This window comes from Lycorma delicatula, chromosome 3, assembly GCF_047948215.1.
Source record: "Lycorma delicatula isolate Av1 chromosome 3, ASM4794821v1, whole genome shotgun sequence".
Lineage (NCBI taxonomy): Eukaryota > Metazoa > Arthropoda > Insecta > Hemiptera > Fulgoridae > Lycorma > Lycorma delicatula.
This window is the reverse complement of record NC_134457.1, coordinates 37,226,663-37,249,041: the sequence shown is the minus strand read 5'-3', so window position 1 is coordinate 37,249,041 and position 22,379 is coordinate 37,226,663. Positions and strand designations below refer to the sequence as shown.

The 22,379-nt window shown below is 28.8% G+C and overlaps 1 protein-coding gene across 4 annotated transcripts in view; it reads right to left on the bottom strand.

Moving 5' to 3' along the window:
• The window catches only part of bgm (acyl-CoA synthetase bubblegum family member 1), a 159,406-nt gene that overhangs the window by 27,524 nt on the left and 109,503 nt on the right, over positions 1–22,379 (bottom strand). For all 4 annotated transcript variants that reach the window (XM_075359656.1, XM_075359653.1, XM_075359654.1 and 1 more), the window contains 7 exons: positions 17,084–17,218; positions 13,160–13,355; positions 10,938–11,039; positions 8,473–8,622; positions 7,442–7,510; positions 4,950–5,131; positions 1,977–2,142 (listed from right to left, as the gene is read on the bottom strand). In XM_075359656.1, coding sequence (XP_075215771.1) covers positions 1,977–2,142; positions 4,950–5,131; positions 7,442–7,510; positions 8,473–8,622; positions 10,938–11,039; positions 13,160–13,355; positions 17,084–17,218 — 1,000 coding nt within the window. The remainder of the gene's footprint in view (positions 1–1,976; positions 2,143–4,949; positions 5,132–7,441; positions 7,511–8,472; positions 8,623–10,937; positions 11,040–13,159; positions 13,356–17,083; positions 17,219–22,379) is intronic.

Below are 22,379 nucleotides of genomic sequence, written 5' to 3'. Positions count from 1 at the left end.
TGTTTAGTATGAAACTCGTTAACTACTCTTCTTACGACTTTCAAAACTGTCTAATTAAAAAACTGCTTTTCAAAACTGCCTAATCCACTAACTTTGAATGTTATTTGTATTTTTTTAGCATGCTGAATAAGCTCTACTGTAATTTAAATTTACGAAGATCCTGCTTTTCTTTTTGGGGTTTTTGAACTTGTGATTTTGAACTCCCACAAGCTGCAGTGGTTCTTTCTTCATATTTTTGAATCATAAAAAGAAGTAATTTAATATGTAAGCATGACTAAATATAAATTTAAGTAAAAAAACTATTAATATTAGCCCTAACTAATGGTTTTTTGCACAAGCAATTAATCCTAAATTTGTTGTTTATATAATTGACGTTTATAGTAAAATATTTTTTTAATTTTTTCTCCTTAATTTTTAATCTATAAGTTCAGTAAATATTTCTGTGTATTAAATGTTTGACATCTAATTTTCCTTACTTTATAGCTTTTTGTTTTTCATCAACTTGTATACATTATTAATTATTTCATGAGCTTGACTATGGAGCTTTTTATTTTTAACTATGGATTTAAATTCTAACATTGCAAAAAAATTCACTAACAAACAACCCAAAAAAATACAAATTCATTAATATTCATAAAACATTAACTATTAACACACCACACTTTACAGAAGGAAACAACTATACTATTTGTGCCAGGACACACCAAGAATTGAACTAAATTGGTATATCGAAAATGAAAAGTAAACATTAGTACTGAATATTAACCAGCAATGTGATACGAAGATAACTTAGCTATTCTATGAATAACTAAGCGATTAAGAAATTCTTATAATTTGTAGGTATTGGTCTATTGTTTAATGATTATGTTTGTTACTGTAAACATTATCAACATTATTAATATCCATTAACAAAAAGTAGACATAAATATAACTCAAATAAAATATTTTGATAACCTTTATTCATATAAATTGGTTATTCATTTTATGACTCACTTTATGGAGGGAGTATATAATAGTAGTATATTAATGCAAAAATATTTGTTTTTGTACTGTATACAGTAAGAAATATTTATAAGTAAGCTAAGTATTTTTACAGAAATTTTGCCTGAAATTAAACAAAATGATAATATATTTTAATTGTGGAAAGATTTTATTGCTATTTATGAAAATAGCTTAAACACTGCAATTCACTATATTCAGTGTCTGAATGAGCCTAATGTTATGAGAATAGAACAATATAATGCCCTGCACAGCAACTGTCTGCCTCGTGCAAGCAAGCTTTTATTTTCATCATATACACTTGTACATTTATTTAAAGATCATTGGTTTAAAAATAAATTTTCTTTAATTTGTGGTAAAATATATGAGCTGATGTACCAATTTGCAAAGGAAAGGAGACAATGAAGTACTAATCCCTTTGATTATTGTAATAGTTATATCTCAGCTGAATATAATAATAATAAAAACAATAATGTGTCTATTTTCAAAAAATGACAAAAAGAAAGCAAGTAAATAAAATTAAAAAAAAAATAAAAACTTAGTCTTCAGTGTTTTGCCTATCAGATATCACCACACTACCTGCATGATTGAAGTCATCTGCAAGGTTGGCAACCCAATAAAACAGAATATAACTTATTCAATTTCATTAATAGTTAATATTAAATTAAATATAACTCTTGAAACCAAGATTGTCTTACAAAGCCAATTGTCTAAATAATACACCTTAATTACACTAATTATTAAAATCAAAAATCAGTTGTTTTCTATAAGCTAGTACTTTCTTTAGATATCTTACTACAATTTTCAAATTATACCCATTCAGATAGACAACAACTTCAGATAACACACACACACACACACACACACACACACACACACAAACACTAAAATTCACAGCTAGCAGGTTCTGCCTTCATATTTAAAAAATAACAATAAAAATTTTAACTAAATATAAATTTACAAATAAAAATATTTACCTCTATGATTACTATATCAAGACTCATGAAGTATTTTTTAACATCCATAGACAAAGGAGCAGCACCTGATGCATAAATTTTACACCTATCAAAACCCATACGTTGTTTGATTCTATCAAATACTAACCACTTATAAAATTTGAACCTGTAAGATTCTGAAGCATTTCTGCAACAGTAAAAGAAAAATGTAATTTTTATTTTTAACCATAAAAAAAACTAAAAATATAAAGAGTTGTATTTCATTTAAACAAACATTTTTGTAATACAAAATATTTAAGAAATGGTGGATAACCTAATTGACTAACAACAATTGTGCAAACAAATTTTAGAAAGTAAAGTATAAAATTGAAAAGAAGACACTTTACATCAAACCCAAAAACCCATGTTTTGTAACCTGAATTTTTTCATTTCACATGACTGTTTAAAAAACAAAATATTGGTACAGTTCCAAAAACCATTTTTTAAAACAATTCTCAGATTTAGTATATACAAACATGTTAATTTTTTACTATAATAGTGCCCCAAAAATTGTACCACTTGATTGTATTATCTATAGAACCAAAATAAAAGAGAAATCTTTTGACAGTTGTAACTTGAAAACAAACTATTTCCAGACCTATGTTTCTTTGTCTTTGTTCTTATTCAAGAAAAAAATTGTCAATAAATAATATTACCAAATCCTTGACTTTCACGTAAAATTCTCTAATTGATTAAAAAGTATTTAAAAAACAAAAAATTACCTGCTATAAACTATTTTTTTTAAATTTCTCTAATTTTTTTTTATTTTATGAATGAGAAACATTTTCTAATATGTCATCACTATCCAACAAAACAATTAATAAAGCTATTATTTCTTTATTGGGTTCCAAGATATGTTAAAGAAAACCAGAGTTTCAAATTAGATAAACGTGATAAAAATTTCCTAAACATTCAGTTCTCTATACATGAAATTGTGACCATTTACCTGAATTACCATACAATTTGTTCTTGATGGGTCAAAAGAATATTGGCAATCACAAAAAAAAAATCCCTTTCGGCACACCGGAAGGTAGAGGTAGATTTCACCAGTACTAAGTAGGGGATAAAAAATATTTCCACCTTAAGAAAACCTTTAAATTAACTCAATATGACAATGGTTGCATGTGAAAAAAGTTTCACATGTTTAGCAAACAACAAGCCTCCTCTTCTTACAATTCCAGCAACATTTTGGTCATCCCTTGCTATAAGGGTTGGTCATATCAAAAATTGTTTCAAACAAAAGTTTTAGGTAATGTTTAGAGGACTAATAACCACTTTAAACAGATTCGATACTACGCCTATTAAGGGAGGTATGATTCTTTGTTGTCTTCGAAACCCCATTTTTTCAACTCCCTGGGCCAATGGTTGGTGATATAAAAAAAATTTACTTAGATAAGTTTTAGGCCCTTATCCAAACAATAGTAGGAACTTTAAATGAATACTTTACATGAATAACTTTAAAATGGAATAGTATGAACTTTATATGAATTTTATATTTTACTTAATAAGAAAGTTATAGTGATTTTTGTTTTCTCGAAAAAAACTCCCCTATTTTCATCACCACAGTCCGGTAATGGCTGATAACGAACTTGACAAGATTTTGGGATGAGTTATTTTTAAGGAACAATTTGAAAATGATAGGCGCAAAATTATGACAGTTATCCTGTCCAAAAGAAAGTGAAATTTATATATATATATATATATATATATATATATGCATATACATTATATAAATGTATATATAAACTTTTGAGGTGATGGTGATTTTGGGATCTGGGGAATGTGAAACGCAAAGATGTCTAAATTTTCTGGTAGTCGAAACATCGTACCAATTACAATAGGTAGCTTTCTTATGAAAGAAAGCTAAAAATGCTTGTCTGCTGCTCTGTCATTCCTAGAGTGGACTATAGAGATGGAGATGAAATACTGGATCACATAATGATTGGTGATAAAACATGGGTTTCGCACTATACACCAGAGTAAATATCAAGAGTAAATGCCATTACTACAGTGGCATCATTCTCTATCGCCTTCAAAGCCAAAAAATTCAAACAAACACTTTCAAAACGCCAAGTGATGGCTACAATTTTTTGGGATCATCATTTAGTCTTATTGTGTGAGCTTATGCCTCACTGAAGACAGTCAATGCTGACTAATATTCAAAAGTTTTGTTGTGCAAATCAAAATTGCTGGCATGTTCTCTTGAATCATAGCATGTGTTCGCATCATGACAATGCACAACTTCTCTGTATGTCTACTCTTCACCATATGCTGCAACTTCTCAAAGGTTTTGGATGGGATATTTTTGATCATCCGCCATAAAGACCAGGATCTTGCTCCACCAGATTTTCACCTATCTCTAAAATTGAACGAGTTTCTCAGAAGAAACCATTATGAAAGTGATGACCACATCAAGACAGCTGTTCTTGACTGGCTTATGAACTGGCAGCAGACTTCTTTAACAACACATACAAAAACTAGTGCCATAATTTAACAAATGCTTGAACTTAAAGAGTTTATTATGTGGAAAAATAGCTTAAAAATGTAATTATGATGTATATATTCTAGTTAAAATAAACACAATAAATTTGTTATAAAACAAATATGGTTTTTGCTTTCTGTACGAACCAAATTATGTTGTCACCAATTTATCTACTTGTAAAGCAGTATTGCAGCAACAGATGTTGCGAGCATTATAAATAATTAATATTTGAAGTAATGTTATTTTAAAAGTATGAAGTAAACTGAAATCAGAAGAGTTGGATTGGATTGTTATTGGTAACAATTATGAGTTAATTGTGATCTGATGGAATAGACCAGCATCCAAAATGATCACTTGCAGCAGTATTTGGTATTATTGCTGCATTACACATGCTCCTGCTAAATAACAATAAACTTTTAATACTTTACAAATTAATATTACCAATTACATAAATAACATGAAATACAAATTACCCATTAATAGCGTTTTCATGATATTGTAATGAAGCCATTTTAGCCCAACTAGCCAACATCTTCTTTAATCCTGAAGACTGTTTACCAAATGAAAGTAATGCCTCGTGCATTTTTTCCCAAACACGAGGTACACCCAAAAAGATTGTAGGACGAGCTTCAACTAATGTATTTTTCAAAGTGCCCTGGAAAACAAAAATACTTAAGTGAATTTGAAAACAATAAACAAAGATTATAAATGAAGTAAAATAAACTTGAAATACTGTTTAAATAAGAACTTGAGTTATTATTCAAACATGAAGGTGAGCTGCATATCTGTGGACTTTAAGAGACTGAGGACATTGTACATTATCTATCAAGTTATTGTATTCTCTTCACATTCCTCATTTTCAAAGTGGTTACATATACCTTCTTGCAATAGAACCTAAGCCTGCCAAGTGTGTGCAATAATACCAGTCTCTGGTCAAGATCCCCAGTTTCACTTGCAATCAAACTATCAATTCTAACAATTCTAATTTAAATGTCCTTAATTTCTTAAGAAGACATATTTTTCTAAACCAAAATACAAGGACAGTTAAGATAGTTGGTGTGGGTTTGCAGGCTGACTTGTTCTCTCAAGCTCAGCTTGAATGATAGCCTTGTCATCTTGCGGCAGAATGAAAATAAACATAGTTTACAAAGAAGCCCTAAATAAAAATTCTCCAGTTAAGATAACTATTGGGTAATTTTGTTCAATTTGTTTGTTTACACAGTTTTTCAGTAATAAATAATTTAACTTAGTTTTTGTATTTTTTTTGTTTTTAATTTTCAGGTGACCAATCCTCTTATTTTTACCTAATATCTATTCTTTTATTTTTCAGAAGCCTAAATTTACTTATTTCTAGTCGTATCTATTTTTCATTGTATCTTTTAACTTTCTATTATTTTTATAATAAAAAAAAATTATTTCATTTCTTATAGTAACATGTTATAGATTAACAATAACTGATAAAGAAGGAATAAAACACAACAAACTACATAATACTAATTTGCAAACAGGAGATTAACTAAAATGAGATTAACATTAACTGATAAAGAAGGAATAAAACACAACAAAACTACATAATACTAATTTGTAAACAGGAGATTAACTAAAATAATAAAAAAAAATAAAGTTAAATTATAATGGGTGTTTCAAAAAGGATGCAACCCTAAGATTAAGAAGGTCACGCATAGATAAACTTTATTTCTTCCTACATGTTAGTTGGCAATACTACTCAAGGTTAGCAGTTTGTAACAGTTAAAAATCCATCTTATGCACTAGTGCTTTACCAATATAAATTCATCTCTAATGTATTAACTATGTTGTTTTCCAAGGACGAACATGAATTTATTATTGAAACTTATTTCACATATAAATATTACCAACAAGTAAAAGACAAGTTTTAGATAAGATTTTCCAATTCTTCAGTACCTAATGTCAACAATATCGTGCTTGATTAATAAATTTCATGAGACTGGGAGTGTACATGATCGGAAAAGCACCGGTCGACCATCACTGCTAAGAGTAGAAGTTCTGGAGGATGTGAAAGAACATTTGATTCACTCACCCAAAAAATCTCTCAGACAGATATCTTCACAGGCTGGGTTTTCACTGTCTACAGCTTTCAGGGCTACTAAAAAATTATAATTGCATGCTTATCGCATCGGTGTCATTCAAGAACTTAAAGAAGTAGACCATGGAAAATGTTTACGTCATTGGTTTCGTTCTCTTGTTAATGACAATAGTACTGAAATTTTGGATTGTTTTTATTTCAGTGACAAGGCATGGTTGTCGTTAACCAAAACTGCCAAATATGTAGCGCTGAAAATCCTCATGCATTTCATAAATGACCATTACATGCATATAAAATTGGTGTTTGGTGTGCAATCTTCCGACGATTAGTAATAGGGCCTTTATTTTTTGACAAATCTGTAGATGGTATGGTTTATTGCAACTTAATTGAACAGTTTATTGCTATGTTAGATTTACACGAATGAGAATTTTGGTTCCAGCATGATAATGCAATGTGTCATACTCCTAATGAAACAATGGATATGTTATGGGATATTTTTGGCCATCATTTGATATCAAAAGGGTTGTGGCCTACAAGATCCCCAGATCTTACACCAGCAGATGTTTTCCTTTAGGAGTAAAAGTCTATTTTTAAAAAAATACACTTGACAAACTGAAGGCTAACATTGAAAGTGAGATTTCAAAGATTACTTTGTAAATATTATGAAAACTGGCTGCAAATGTTATGAAGCATGTACAAACCTGCATGTAAATCACAGGAAATCATTTTGAACATCTATTGTAAAATTATTAAAGGTAGTTCAAAAAGGATGCAACCCCTTTGTTTGGTAATGTGAATTTATTACAAAAATATTAATGTTAATAAAATACTTATACAACAATATAAAAACTACCACCTGTTATTTAATTACAAAAATGTAATACTGTTTTTTTTATTTACCTTAAGAGCATCTTTATCAGCAAAAACTGTTTTGGCACATACTGTTAAAGTGCAATAAATATCCATAAGCTGAAACAAATAAAATCAAAGTAATCAATCCAAAAAAAAAAAACAACAAAAAACTGATTCACTCAAAATGTGGTTTGATTTTATAAATATTGTATGCTGGCATTATTTTCAGGAGCATAGTTAATAATGCAGTTATTGCAGAATTTTTCAGTTCTACACTTAGGTAGAGTATTTAGTTTAAAAAAAAGACCATTGGACACAATTATAATTATAAGAAAGTAAGCTTTATTGTTAGAACTCTATTGTTGCAGATACCTGTAAATCATTTCTTCCACTAATTCCAATTTGGTTTTTGTGGTTTTGGGTTCTTCCTGACTTACGTCAATGAATTTCAGGGGCTTGTATTTGGTTGCAATACAAGGGTTATTTCTATAACCAACCTATGTGGTTTAGTGGTTTAACAATACAAGAGGAAAAGTATTCGAAGGAAAGAAGTCCTTCTTTTTAAAGTAAGTGAGTCAAGCACCACCATTAACTTGCATTGAAATTCCTCCAAATTATTAAAATAGTGGCCCTTCAACTTAAATTCTATTTTAAGGAAGAGGAAACAATTTCAAGAAGTTAAATTTGGAGGGTGTAGAAGATCTGTGTAGTACCAATGATCTCTTTTGCTAACTAAAAATTCATACGTTTTTAATGTAGTATGAGTGTCTTATTGACATGACAGAGCAGTCATTTATCTTACAACAAAGTTCAGCTTGCTGGTGCCAAATAAATTCTTTGAAACAATAAGAAACAGTCCAATACAAACTGGTGTTGACAATGTCAGCATAATTTTAAGGGGATGAATTCATGATACCCATCTCTGTTAAAATAATAAAAATAAATGTTTTGACTTGACTTCTCATGATCCTGAAGCAAAATGGGATCCTAATGTACATTAGTAGTTTGCAACAGTTGGTCTAGGAACTTTTTAAGCACATCTTATACATTTAATCAATTTTGATTCATGTTCAATTTACCTGGGCAGCAACATGACTTAAGGGCAGATAGCTAACAATAACTTCTTCGACCTCTGCTGATAAATTTAAAAATTTAGTCACTGAATAAGCATCCCACGTCAAATTATCATGTGACAACATAACTGCTTTTGATTTTCCTTCTGTACCAGACTGAAAAAACAAAAAAACAATTACATTACAAAATTAAAAAAAGATTACCACAAAATATTAATTCATGTTTAAATGTTCACGTAAATATAAAATGTATAAATATTTTCCAATGCAAGAAACAAGAACAGTATTTGAAAGAGCAATGAGAAAAAATATTTCCCATGAAAGAAATGCAGCCAACATTTGTCGTGTTCTGTGAAAAAATCTTTAGACTTTGCATTAAGTTAAAGTAATATTAAGTATTTTAATGAATAAAATACTTAAGAAAAATTAAATTTCTTAAAATTCAGTTATTTAAAATTCTAATAAGAACAAACTTGCCATCATACAAATTTTTAACCATCTTACCACATAATTCTACAATGTTTATTGCACACATAACAAAAGTCAGTTATAGTTTCAAACTCCTAATATTGTGTATAATATACAGAACAGCAGCATGTTGTTTGATGTTGTCATCATGTGAGAACACATGTATTTATATAGGCTTGCATATATGTAATAAGTTTTCAAGTCTGTCAAAATCTCACTCAATTGCTTAAAAATTATTATGATTTCCTCTACTAGAAGTGTTATTAATTGAGAAATTTTTTACAAAATTAAAAATAGTAAACAGCCATTGTGTAATTAATGACAGCTATAAATCACAAAATAATTTAATGTGTTTGATACATGTACTGCCTTAATGTTTTTCTTATACAGAGTGATTCAAAGAAACGGGAAATTTTGAAAGTTGTGTTGGTAGCCGTGGGCGATTGGTAGCACTTGATAAGTGGCGCCAGCCTCTCTAACCTAACCTGCCATTTAGTTGTCATAGATCCTTGGAGTCGTGCGCAATGTGCATTTGCTATCAAAGCGTTTTACAAAAACAATGACAGTGTGGAGGGAACGCGTAGAGAATTTCGCCGTCATTTTAATCTGGGACGGCACGACCGTGTCCATCAACACATGCAATTAAAACATGGATATCTAATTTTGAGAAAACTGGTTCGGCAATGAAAACGAAACCTCCAGGTCGTGAGCGAACTGTCCGTAGACCACAGAATGTTCAAGCTTTACAAGATGCTGTCACACGAAGTCCACATTGGTCAATCCGTTGTCTCTCAGCATTTTTACAATTGCATAGTTACAGTATTCGAAGAATGTTAGTGAAGGACTTGCAATACCATCCATACAAGTTGCAGATCGTCCATGAACTGAAACCGAACGATGCAGTTGTGCGAGCGCAATTCTGTAATGTAATGCTTCAGAAGATAAATGATAACGAAGAGTTTGTTTACGAACTGTGGATGTCAGACGAAGCGCATTTCCACCTCAGTGAATTTGTTAACAAGCAAAATTTCAGATACTGGGCACAAGAAAATCCTACGCATCCGTTGCACAGCCAGAAAGTGACTGTGTGGTGTGCTATGTCATCTTACAGTGTTATAGGCCCTTATTTTTTTGAGGATGACAACGGTCTTGCGATTACAGTGACATCGGCTCGTTACGTAGCCATGCTTGAAACCTTTGTTGTGAAACAACAAAAGAGATTTCCACCAATTCTTAACACAGCCTGGTTTCAACAAGACGGAGCAACGTCACATACTGCACAAATATCGATGGCAGCTGTACGCCGATTGTTTGGACGTCGTGTCATTTCACGAAATGGTGACATTAGATGGCTTCCCAGATCGTCTGATCTCTCAGCTTGTGATTACTTTTTGTGGGGTCACCTTAAAATCAAAGTGTTCCACAGTAGACCTGCTACAACGGAAGAACTGAAGGCAAAGATCCGAGATGCAATTGCAGAAATTCCAGTTGAGATGTTACGTCAAACCATGAACAATTTAATGAAGAGACTTCGTGAGTATTTACGTAGAAGAGGAGGTCACCTGGAAGATGTCACCTGGAAGATGTCATCTTTAAAAAATAAACTAAAATGTAGGTATCCTAAAATGGCAACATTTGTAGAATTACATGAAATAAAATTCATTTTCTAAAAAAAATTTTTCATTAACGTTATTTAATTTTTTAAATTTCCCGTTTCTTTGAATCACCTGTATTTGGACATTTGATTGAGAAAATATTTTTATTCCTTGTTATAATTGTTCGTTTTTTAATCTGTTTAATTGAAGATTGTAGTGTTTTTAAATTTTAATTTACAATAATGATTATATACATGCTATATAATACATAATGATAATAATATATTTAATATATTAAGGAGTTTTGCTCTAGAATTTGTAATGATCAGTAATATAAAAAAATAATTAAATATGAACTCTCTTACATTATTCATATAGTACATCTGGATTAATAATTTCTATACTTACTGTATAAACTAATGTACAACATTCATTCACGGCAATAGTCTTAAGAATTGCATTAAGTTTATCATCAGATTCTTCTTTACCAATTCTCATGACATCTTCCCACTACAAAAAAAGACAACGGTTAATATATAAAAATAGTTTTAATAATTTAAAATGCATTATACAGGGTCATCATTAAAGAATGGTGGGGTTTCAGTAATTAGATTAAAGTATTAGGAACCTTTTGAGAAATTAGTTTAGTAGCACTTAAAACTTCTACCCAAGAAGTTTGTGTAACCATCATTTTAACCATTGTATAAGTCTCTGTAGTCCTGCTTAAGTGTGTTTGTTTGTTTGTTATGTTTTCTGTTTAATAAAAAGCACAGCATATTTTGTGGCATGCCAAACTGAAGTCAACAATTTTAGTTCAATGTGCATTTTTACTAATATATAAAGAGGAATCACCATATTAAAATAACATACAATGCTGGTTCAGTCAGTTTAAAGAAACAGTGTTTGTTCTCCAGCAGAAATCATTGGGAAGGCAATCAGTATCAGAAGAAAGTGTATCAGTGAATTAGACAATCTGCTATCAAAAGTCCTAATAAATCCGTAGCTTGTCAAACAAAGCCTTGAGCTACAAATTCCAAAAAACAGCTGTTCAAAACATGCTGTGTAAAGGCTGCACTTGTATGCATATAAAATTCAGCTACTACATGAAATAAAACCATCTGTTACAGAAAAATTTTTCCTGTTTGCTGCTGAGTTTTTAGTCAAAATTAAAGAAAATCAATCATTTTTAAATTATGTGATTTTTACAGATGAAGGTACTTTTCACTTTAGCACATGTGTTGATAGATAATTCATGAATATAGGCATCTAGAAAACCAACAAACCAAACAAATATGGGTTGTGGAAAACCAACAAGTAATTTTTGAGAAAGCACATGACACACCTAAGTTAATGTTTGGTGTGGTTTAATGAAAAATTGTGAAAGTAGGCCTTTCTGAAAATACTATTAATGGAAATCTTTATCTTGATATGTTAAATGACTAATTGTTTTCCTCTATTGGATCAATTGGAAATGTACATCAAATTTATTTCTAACAAGATGGTACCTATGCACTTTAGATGGGCATATTTTAATGCATTCTTTATGCAGACTTTGAATGAAAGATTTGCAGATAAATGGATAGGCCGGAAAGCCCTATTTCCTGGTCTCCAAGAAGGCCAGCTATAACGGCTTATGATTATTTCTTTTGGGAATACATTAAAAATATTGTTTAATCACAAAAGTTACATGAACTAATCACTTTAAAACTAAAATAGCAATTACAATCATAATAGAAGATACGTTACATTGTGTATGGTAGAAATTGAACATTGATTCTATATTTACAGTGTGACATACGACATATCAAAATTTATTAATTATATAACAAAACTATTTGAGATTGAGAATTTTACAAATAAAACAATAAAATTTTAATTATTTTTGTTTTTATGTAATTCATGCCTTAAACCTCACCATTCTGCCTTGACGATCCTGCATTTATTTATAAAAAATCTAGGTATATATACAACATTCACACAGAAAATGACCCACAGATTAACATTAGAATATTCTGAAACATATAAACATACAGAAACATATAACACTGTTACACTAAAATAATAGACGCAGTTAAAACCTAATTCAGTTTTCAAACACTTTACAAATAAAACTTAAACTTCAAATAGAACTACAGAACAAAACAGTAGTGCCACCAAGAAAGATTACAATAGCAATTGAAATGTTTTGACCAGAGTAAAAATATCTCTGGTTAACTCTTTATGAATGGAGTAAAAATTATTCTCATGGCTCAAAAGCTTAAGAAAGATATTAGGAGATGATTTGAAGAAGATAAAACAGCTAAAGCACAGATATCTAACCAGTAGAAAACATTTTTCTAAAATTTAAATGTGTAAGCCATCTAACAGGTTCTATTGCTTAAAATAACCACATACTATAAATTATGTTACTGCTTTAATTCTCATAAAATTTTACCTTACGTGAAGGTCAAAAATCATAAATAATTAAAGATTAAATAAAACAAAAAAATGTATAAAAAAAAATTGTAAAAATTGCAGAAAGCAAAACTGTACACACAATCAGTCTAAAATTAATTAAAATTATTTTAAATTTCCTTTTTCTTATTTAACATACAATGCAAAAATATTTCTGAAGTAATTATTTTACTTACACTTAACACATCTGGATCTTTAGGTTTACCACTGTACTGTATAATAGTTTTTAATAATGGCAATCTGTTTTTAACTTCCTTTATTTTTTCCAACTGTTTTTCATCCTCTACCACACAGATATTTGCATTACTGGATTCAAGGCAGTGAAAACATGCTTCAGGGCCATTTGTAGTATATATACCAGCTGCAAATCCCCTGTAAATATTATCACCATTCATAATAACTATATAAAAAAATTAAATAGATAGAAAAAATATTAGAATCCGAAGGTAAAAAGTATAGTTCAACATATTTATATGTCTACATAAATCCACATTAATGCTTTCATGTTACTGATGAAGGCAGAAACTGAATAAGCTCTGAATTCCTGAATAATGCAAATTTACCCCAAAAATAATAATATTATATTGAAAATATCAAGTCATATCACATTAAATTAGCACATTTTATTTATGTTTTCTCAATCATGAATGTGTATGTGTTAAATCTTGTAACATAAAGAAAAATATATATTTCATTAATGAGAAAAACTATTTTTGATACATATGACCACACTAATCAACCATACTATAGTCTGGTAAATGAAGGATAACCTGAACATTAGGAATAATTTCTTAATAAAACATTATGTGAAAGTGCAATATAAATTATCAGACCAAAGCTTGATCTTTTCGTATTACTTTATACAGAACTTATTCAAACAACAATAAATAAAACATTTACAGTTTTGAGAAAAATCTGGGAAATGTGATTTTGGGCCTTTTTTATATTTGCTGTTTCCAGCCTCTAGAACTTTAAGAAAAAATTTGTTAGAATGTGTAGACTAGATATGTTACTAAAATATGGATCCCTATCTTGACCCTCATCAAGTTTCAGATCATTTTGTCTTGAGCTCTTAAAAAAAATTCCTATCTCGATATATTTTTTTACATGATTTTTACATTACATGATTTTTTTTCATATTAATACACAATAAATTTACTCTATAAATTTATTGTGTAATATCAATCACAAGCACACTAAACTTCATTTAGTGTGCTTGTGATTGTTTTTGTTGTTGATTATTAAACAACACACTGAACAACATGGTTAATAAACAGATATATAAATAATAAATAAATATAATATATAAATAATAATAAATAAATATTTATATTTATTATGTTTTTTGAAAATTCAAATAATTTATTAACATATTGACAGCTGCGCTACATTAAATGAAACTTAAACCAAACTTAAAACTTAATTTTTAGTTTTAATGGAGTTTTGTTGAATACACATTTTCAAACCAAACCAAAATATTGTTGATATAGTACTACAAAAAGTTGTATTAACAAGATTATCTATTCGAAATGAATAAATGAGAATGAAAAATAAATAAAATATACTTTAATAGCAATCTTTAAAGTTAATTTACATAATAAAATCACTTACTTGAGAAATTTTTATTTTGTACTTTAGCATTAGTAACAACTGATCAAAAATTAAGCTTTATGTGCTGCATTATCCATGTAAGCTTTAATTAAGCTTTTTCTGTTATGTGTATTGTGTGTTTTGTTAATCAACAATGAAGCTTTATGTATGGTATATAATTTTATTCCCTGTTGTGTGTAGTGTGTGTTTTTGTTAGTACTAGCCATTGTTCGGTGATATTAATTTGATTGTGATTGATGTGTTACAACAATATCTTATTTACAACTGAAAAATACACAAATATGGTGTTTATTTTGGGCGTGTGAAATAATAACACTATGATGATAATCTTATTACCTATTATTTTTTATGGAACAGTAACAATTTTCTAATCGATGATGAATCCATCATTTTATTTAACTTGTATATCTTAATCAATAATTTACTGCAAATATTAAAAAAAAACCCAAAAAATTTTAACTTGAAATAAAAATTTAAACTTGAAAAGGTTACTAACAAAAAATAACATTTTAGAAAACATTACTAATCACAAAAGCAGCAATTATAATTAATCATAATTTCAGCTAAATATGCACTACATAATAACTTTTTATTATTATGTTAAGAAGTAATCTTAACAATTATTAAATTTTCAACAACAAAGATGCTATTCTAAATAAGTAATTTGTAATGTTAAATAAAAAGAGTCTGATCACAGAAGCTTTATATAAACATTTTGGAAAGTTTTAAAGCATAAAAATGAGCAATTTATCATTAATTTTTTTTTTGATTCATTACGATAAAAAAGTAATCTTGCATACCTCTTCAGGACTAGGCATTGTACAACTAATAATAGTGCTAGTGTGGTTATACCTAGTCTTATACTCCAAATACATATAAATTAACTTTTAACATAACATTTAACAATTTAAGTAATTCATGTTAATAAATATATAAAAGCATAATAAATAATTCAATGATATTAGAACTAAAAATTTTATTTAAATATATGAAACTATAATGTAAATATATGTAAACCTTATGTAAACATTTACGTAAATAAAAAAAAATTGCATAAAGTACTACTCAAATAATTTACTCTGGTAATATGATATTTATAGCATTTTTATAAAAAGCTTACTTCAATTACAAATAATTTTAAAGAAAAGTAGGCAAATCTCAGTTTTAAAAGATATGTAATGAACTGTGACTTGTAAACTACTACTGACATGTAAAACAATAAAGAAATTGATAGTTTCACTTCAACCAATCTTTGTTATTACTTGTTCATCTCTAATATATACTTTGTTTAAAAAATAGATTTTTATAAAAAAATTTTTAATCAACAAATTTCAGATTCAATGAAGGTCATAAAATTTATAATAACTGCATATTAACCACTGAAAGAAAAATATATTTACTTTACTAACATTCCGTTTATAAAGAGAAATGTTAAATATTTCAGATTAATAAAAACAATTCCTAGCTAAAAACAATTTTATTTTAAAACAGGGTTCACTGTATTTTGAATATTCAAGTATTTTAGAGGATTTTTGAGGTAAACTCTGCTTATAAATTTATATATAGTCAAATATATATAAATTTATATACAGTCAAGAAATGAAGTATAAAAAATTGTATTCAAGCCATATACAAATAAAAAAAAAAAACTTGCTTCAAAATATTAAGATTGTTAGAGGACTAAAACGCCTAGCCTTCATTTTCTGGTACATCACCCCAAGCTTTTTGTGAAACAATTAGATAAGAAGCAAAGCACCCAAGCAGGCTTGCAGGAAGTGTCATTACCAAACTGAGCTCAACTAAAAAAAATAGGTGCCCACTACAGAGTTGCAAATACAGTCAAAAAGTAGTAGAGATCATTTTTATGGTAACTATTGAGGTTAGGAGAGAAAAGGGATGAAAAGGGGAACAATGATTTATAGGTACAATAAAACACAGAGACCACTTTGAGACAAGGGACTCTCTATTTTTTTTCTCTCTCTCTCTCTCTCTCTCTCTCACTCTCTCTCTCTCTGACATGAATCTTTTTTCTTTTTCTGTTTAGACTCCAGAACAACTGTAAGGTATTACTTCAGAAGATGAATGAGGATGATATGTATGAATGTAAATGAAGTATATAGTTTTTTACAGTCTCGGGTAGACCATTCCTGAGATTGTGGTTAATTGAAACCCAACCACCAAAGAATACTGGTATCCATGATCTAGTATTCAAATGCCTTTACTAGGATTTGAACCTCTGCCATGAATCTAGACTAATGCTTGTTATAGGAAGATAGCAGATGTGTATAATCCTTTAATATTCATTTTTATCTAGTTCATACACTAATCATGAGAATATGTTTATGAAGAAAAGAAACCAATCCCAAAACTCTTTGGCAGAATACACCTATCTTGAACTGCCTAGGCTTTGTATAACAGCTAATGCCAACACTGAAAAGGCCAAACCAGGCAACAGTGTTGTTGAATATACATAAATACTTTAAACTTACCCTGCAAATATAGCTCCAAGATCAGAGTAAAACCATTCAATTGAATTAAATCCAATAATACAAACAGAGTTGTATCTTTCCAAACCTAATTTAATGAAAGCTTTTGCAACTGTTCTCACATCCTGTTCATATTGTCTGTAAAAAAAAAAAATATATATACTATGATCTACAATTGAAAAGCAGATGAATTTTATATTACCATCAAGCATTATGAAAACTATCAATTAAACTATTTTATAATTATAGTAAATAAATAAAATGTAATATTATATAATAATAAAATAAATTTAAAAAATTAATATAATAATTATAAGAGATGAATGATAATTTTCTTTATGGAGGAAAAACTTTTCAACTTAAAATTTTGCAACTTTTGTGAACTCGCTAATAAATTAAACTAAATAATTGACTGCATCAAATTGACCAAAATTTTATCAGATTTTTATAGTGTAAAGATCATAATATAATTTGGATTGATACTGAAAAACAGAAGTTTACAAAAAAATAAAAATAAATAAAAAAATAAAATCTCAAACACAAGCTAAGTTGAATTCTTTAGAATAAGTAACTGAAGGTTACTTATTCTAAATTACATGTTATTAGATCTTTTCAATTACACTGGAAAATATCATTTTTATTTTTTGTATGAAACAAATTAAATCAATCTAAGGGTGAAACTTTCCTTAATGGACACTTCCCAATAACAGACTCATATCTTAATAAGGAATACTTGCAGATTCCCCAGCAGTTTTACAGTGGTATTAATGGATAAAATACTTCTCAATAATGGACCTTCTAAATAACTGACATGGACATTGAATTTACCTGTAAAATCTGTAAACAAACAGCAGGAATAAAAATTGCAATTTTCCTTGTTTTATTCTATACCCAGTGCAACTAATTCGTTTATCTGTTGTGAATTGCATCACTTCCCACCTTGACATTGATGTTATGATTTCAATTAATTCATCATCCAGCATGAATTGTCATCAGTTGCTGTGCAAGTTTATACTTTACATTGAACACGTACTATAGTGAAACAAAAATTTGTTTCACTATAGTACTGTATTTTCTAGTAGGAAGAACATTTACTGTATGTTCTATTAGATCAGGAAAACTCAGATAAGCAGTATCTTAAAAAGCAAACTTGATATCCCAAAGGTGAGAACTGGTTATAGACTGAAAATGACAATCAGTTAAGCAAACGTTCATTTCCTAAAAGCCTAGGAGTTGACAGTTTGACTGAATAGTTTTGCAGGGCTTGTGTAATAACATTGTGAGAAGCCCCTACAAATTGCTAAAGAACTGTTAAGATGATTTTAAAGCATCAGTGGGTTGGTTAGATAAATTCCGAATTAGACATGTTTCATATAAAAATATCTGTGGCCGTGCTGTAGATAATTGGTGATTGTGAGAATCTGTATCTGAGTGAAAGGAAAAGGTAAATGAACTATGCATGAGTTATAATGAAAGAAACATTTTTATCTGTAATGAGACTGGCCTTTTTTCAGGGTTTTGTGCAGTGAAATAATGTGTTTGAAAGAGAAAAAATGTACAGGGGGAAGATATTAAAAGAAAGACTGACTGTGATTGTCAGATGAGTTAGAAAAACCATTACTAATTGACAAAGCTGCAAAGCCTGTTTTAACAGCGCGGACATAAATTCATTAGAAATTGAATGGTATTCAAATAAAAAATATTCAAATAAAAAATATTGGATGATTAGGAACATAATGGTGATCTGATTGTTAAGTTTTGATCGTAGAATGAAAAAACAGACTAGGTAAGTCATAATATTCTTTGCCATACAATGCAAACTCCCACTAACATTAGCTTAGAGAATGTAAAACTGATATTTCTTCCCCCAAATACTACTGCAGTATGTCAACCACTTAATCAGGGGATCATTCAGAACGTTAAAATTCATTAAAGAAAAAAGTGTTAGAGTACTTATTGTCAATGATGAAAGTTCAGATGCTGATGAACTTCCAACATTAGTATGTTGGAAGCAGTTTTATGGATTCATATGGCTATAAAGCAGGCTACTACTACAACAGTGAGAAGTTGCTGCGTAAGAGTTGGTATTAAATGCTACAAACTAACTTCAATCTAACATGAAAATGTTACTAGACCAAATGAAAATTCTGTAGAACAAAGTGAATTAAAAGAACTTATTGATCTATTTGGAAATTACAAAGAGTACCCAAACATTGACGACGCGCTCAACACAGAAGATGTATCAACTAACATCCGTGATCTTGTTGCTGCCTCAGACTTTATGACTTCCAAAACGAACAACAATGACACTAATGATGATGATGATAATGACAATCAATCCAGATTTACCATCAAGTGTAAGGAAGAAAGAGAAGAGGTTAGAAAATTAAAACAATATTTCCTACAAAAAGAATTATCAGTCAATTATTGAAAAAAATATGTACCAGGACTTAGTTCAAACTAAAATAGACAACTATTTTAAACTGTCTAAGTATAAATAAATTGTGTATTCATAATTGGTTTTTATTTTGATCTTTACATTATTTTTTGTACATGTGCCTTAATTAACATTCTTATATACTGCAGCTTCTTTAAATAATATTTTTGTGCTTACATTGTTTTTATTCCATTTCAGTATAGTACAGTAATTTTATTTTCGTACTTTATTGGTTGATAGTACAGTATTATTCTACTTTATTCAAATATGAACATGGAGGACAGTATTTTATTTTCAGAAAAACAATAAAAAAATCTTGAATTGTAGTCATTAATTTGCAACTAATTTTTTTTTTAATTTTAATTTACTTGAAATAAATACACAATACTGTTGTTCTATTCAAAATGTTTTTTTTCTTTACAATAACTGAACATAATACTGTATTCACATTTTTCTGAATAGTAGATGCCTCTAAATAATAGACAGATTGTTATTCTTGAGCCGTGTCCAATATTGGAAAGTTTTACGGTATTTTTTATTGAAATGAATCTGATACAAATTTTTTTCACCAGCCCTTTTTATTAAAAACTTCCAATTTTAAAATTGTTGCTATTAAGCCTGTAAAAATAGCTGGTATGTTTGCTTAAAAATGATTTTATAGTATTAGCTTTTTTAAGTTTAGATTTTCATTATTCATTTATCTTAAAATCTATTAATAAGCAAAAATCTAAGAAAAAACATCAAAATTATACGTTCAGACACATCATGATATTCATACTGACGTGTAGGTGAACAAATTTGTTCAAGTCAAAATACAAAGTTTGTTTCTACTGTAATTAATTTTTACAGCATAATTTTTTTTACTCAGGCTATGATATAATCATAAAAAATAGTGAGCTGTAAAATTTATTAATGTCTCATAGGTATGTAAATGAGTTTGTAGGAATGTTGCTGTCAGTTTTTGACACAAGTATAATAGTTTCCCTAAAATACAAATAAGAATGTAATAATTTTTAATTTGAAAAGCTTATAATCATTGTTTTGACTCTGAAATAGATGATTAAGAAAGAAAAAATTATGTACTTCTCATTAAATATGCACTAACTGTGCATATGATCTGAAAGGATGGTTAAAGGAAACACAAATGATGATCTTGCATTTTGTGTCTGATATTTTTCAAGGGTACAAAAGAGCACCACTAATTCTCTTATGACTACAGCTGAGACAAATGTGAAGTAACAAGAGGAAAATTATTCAATGCTATGATTATCATATATATTCATTTTTTTTTAAAGATTTTGCAGTCTATAAAAGAGCAATTTTTTCAATTTTTGTATGAAGTAATATTGCTGTGGTATCCCCGATTTAATTTGCGATAACTCATTAAGCTATTTTACATGAATTAAAAATTGCTACTCTAGTTGCATCTGGAATTTTTAAGAAATGTAAGAGAATTGCTTGTTTTAATAACTTAATAAAACAATAACTTATTTTACTGCGTAGATATTATTGAGTTAATTTTTCAGTAAAATTAAGTTTATAACTAACAAATAGCGCCTCTTCTAATTTTAACTTAAAAGTAGATATGGTTAATCATGGCAATAATTAGCTTAATTAATTTGCCATTAATAATAATAATATATATTTTTTTTTAATAAAGTACAATCTTAAATTAATTCAACATAAATTAATTGACTTTTAATGTCTCATTTCTTTTAAACCATGGGCAATACAAAATTTTGTTTTCTTGACTACAGCTCTGCAATCTACACAGAAAATCAATCCAGAAAAGATGCTGTAAAGGTACAGAAAACTAAAAAAATTTCATCTTCTACAATATTTCTATCAAAAATACATTCATCAATAGATTATGGTAACTGAAATAAGCTGAGGCTAGAGATCAACATGTATTTCTTAAAGGTATGCTTACTCCTAATAACTAAGGATTTTCTCTTTCTCCCTTACCCCTTAAGGCTTTGGATAGAATTATCCAGGATCAGGTTACATTCAAGTAGTTTTAACTTTTTCAAAATTTCAATTTGATTTTTGTCCGTACTGAGTACCACTACTGCCTGTTGAAGGTGACTGATGATATACATTATCTAGTGAATCAGCATAAGTTAACTCTGTTGGTTTTATCTGATTTCTGTTGGTTTTTGAAAGCATTTGATATAGTTTCTTATTACATTCTATTCCACAAGCTTGAAAGTCAGTATGGGATTTTCTAAATCATCAGTAAAAAGGTTTTCATTCCTTTTGAAGGAATAACAGCATAACTGATTGGCTTCCTATGATTTTAATATTTTTGAAGTTTGTTTTTGTGGATTGCTTACTTTTTTAGTTATTAATATTGTTAAACCTTTAGATTTTTCTGTTATCATTTTTTGACTGATTGCTTATAAATTTATTACCAATTCTCATTGGGAGATTTGTTTGATAAAATTTAAAAGGTAAATTTTAATGTAGCAAAGGCTCACAGCTTAATGCTTAATGTCAATAAATCAAATGCTTTGATTGTTGGTTGTAGTAGACTTCTGTCTGGTGTTGATGTTTAGTGGGTATTGATGTTTAAAAGATGTGTTACCTCCTTGAATATTCAGACTGACAAAACTTTGAGATGCGTCCTCTTTACTTAGAAAATTCTAATAGAATTATGTCCACAGTACAGTGTGTATGCATGCATGGGCACATGTGTGTATGTGTCTATGCTTGTATGCATGCATGTGTACTTTATTTCTTACTTTACTTCTAATATCTGTGATACAAAGATCTCAAAGTGTAATTTAAAAAAAAATTAATCCTCAAGATAAATTAGTGATATTTATTAATATATCATATGTATGAGTATGTATGTTAGATGCT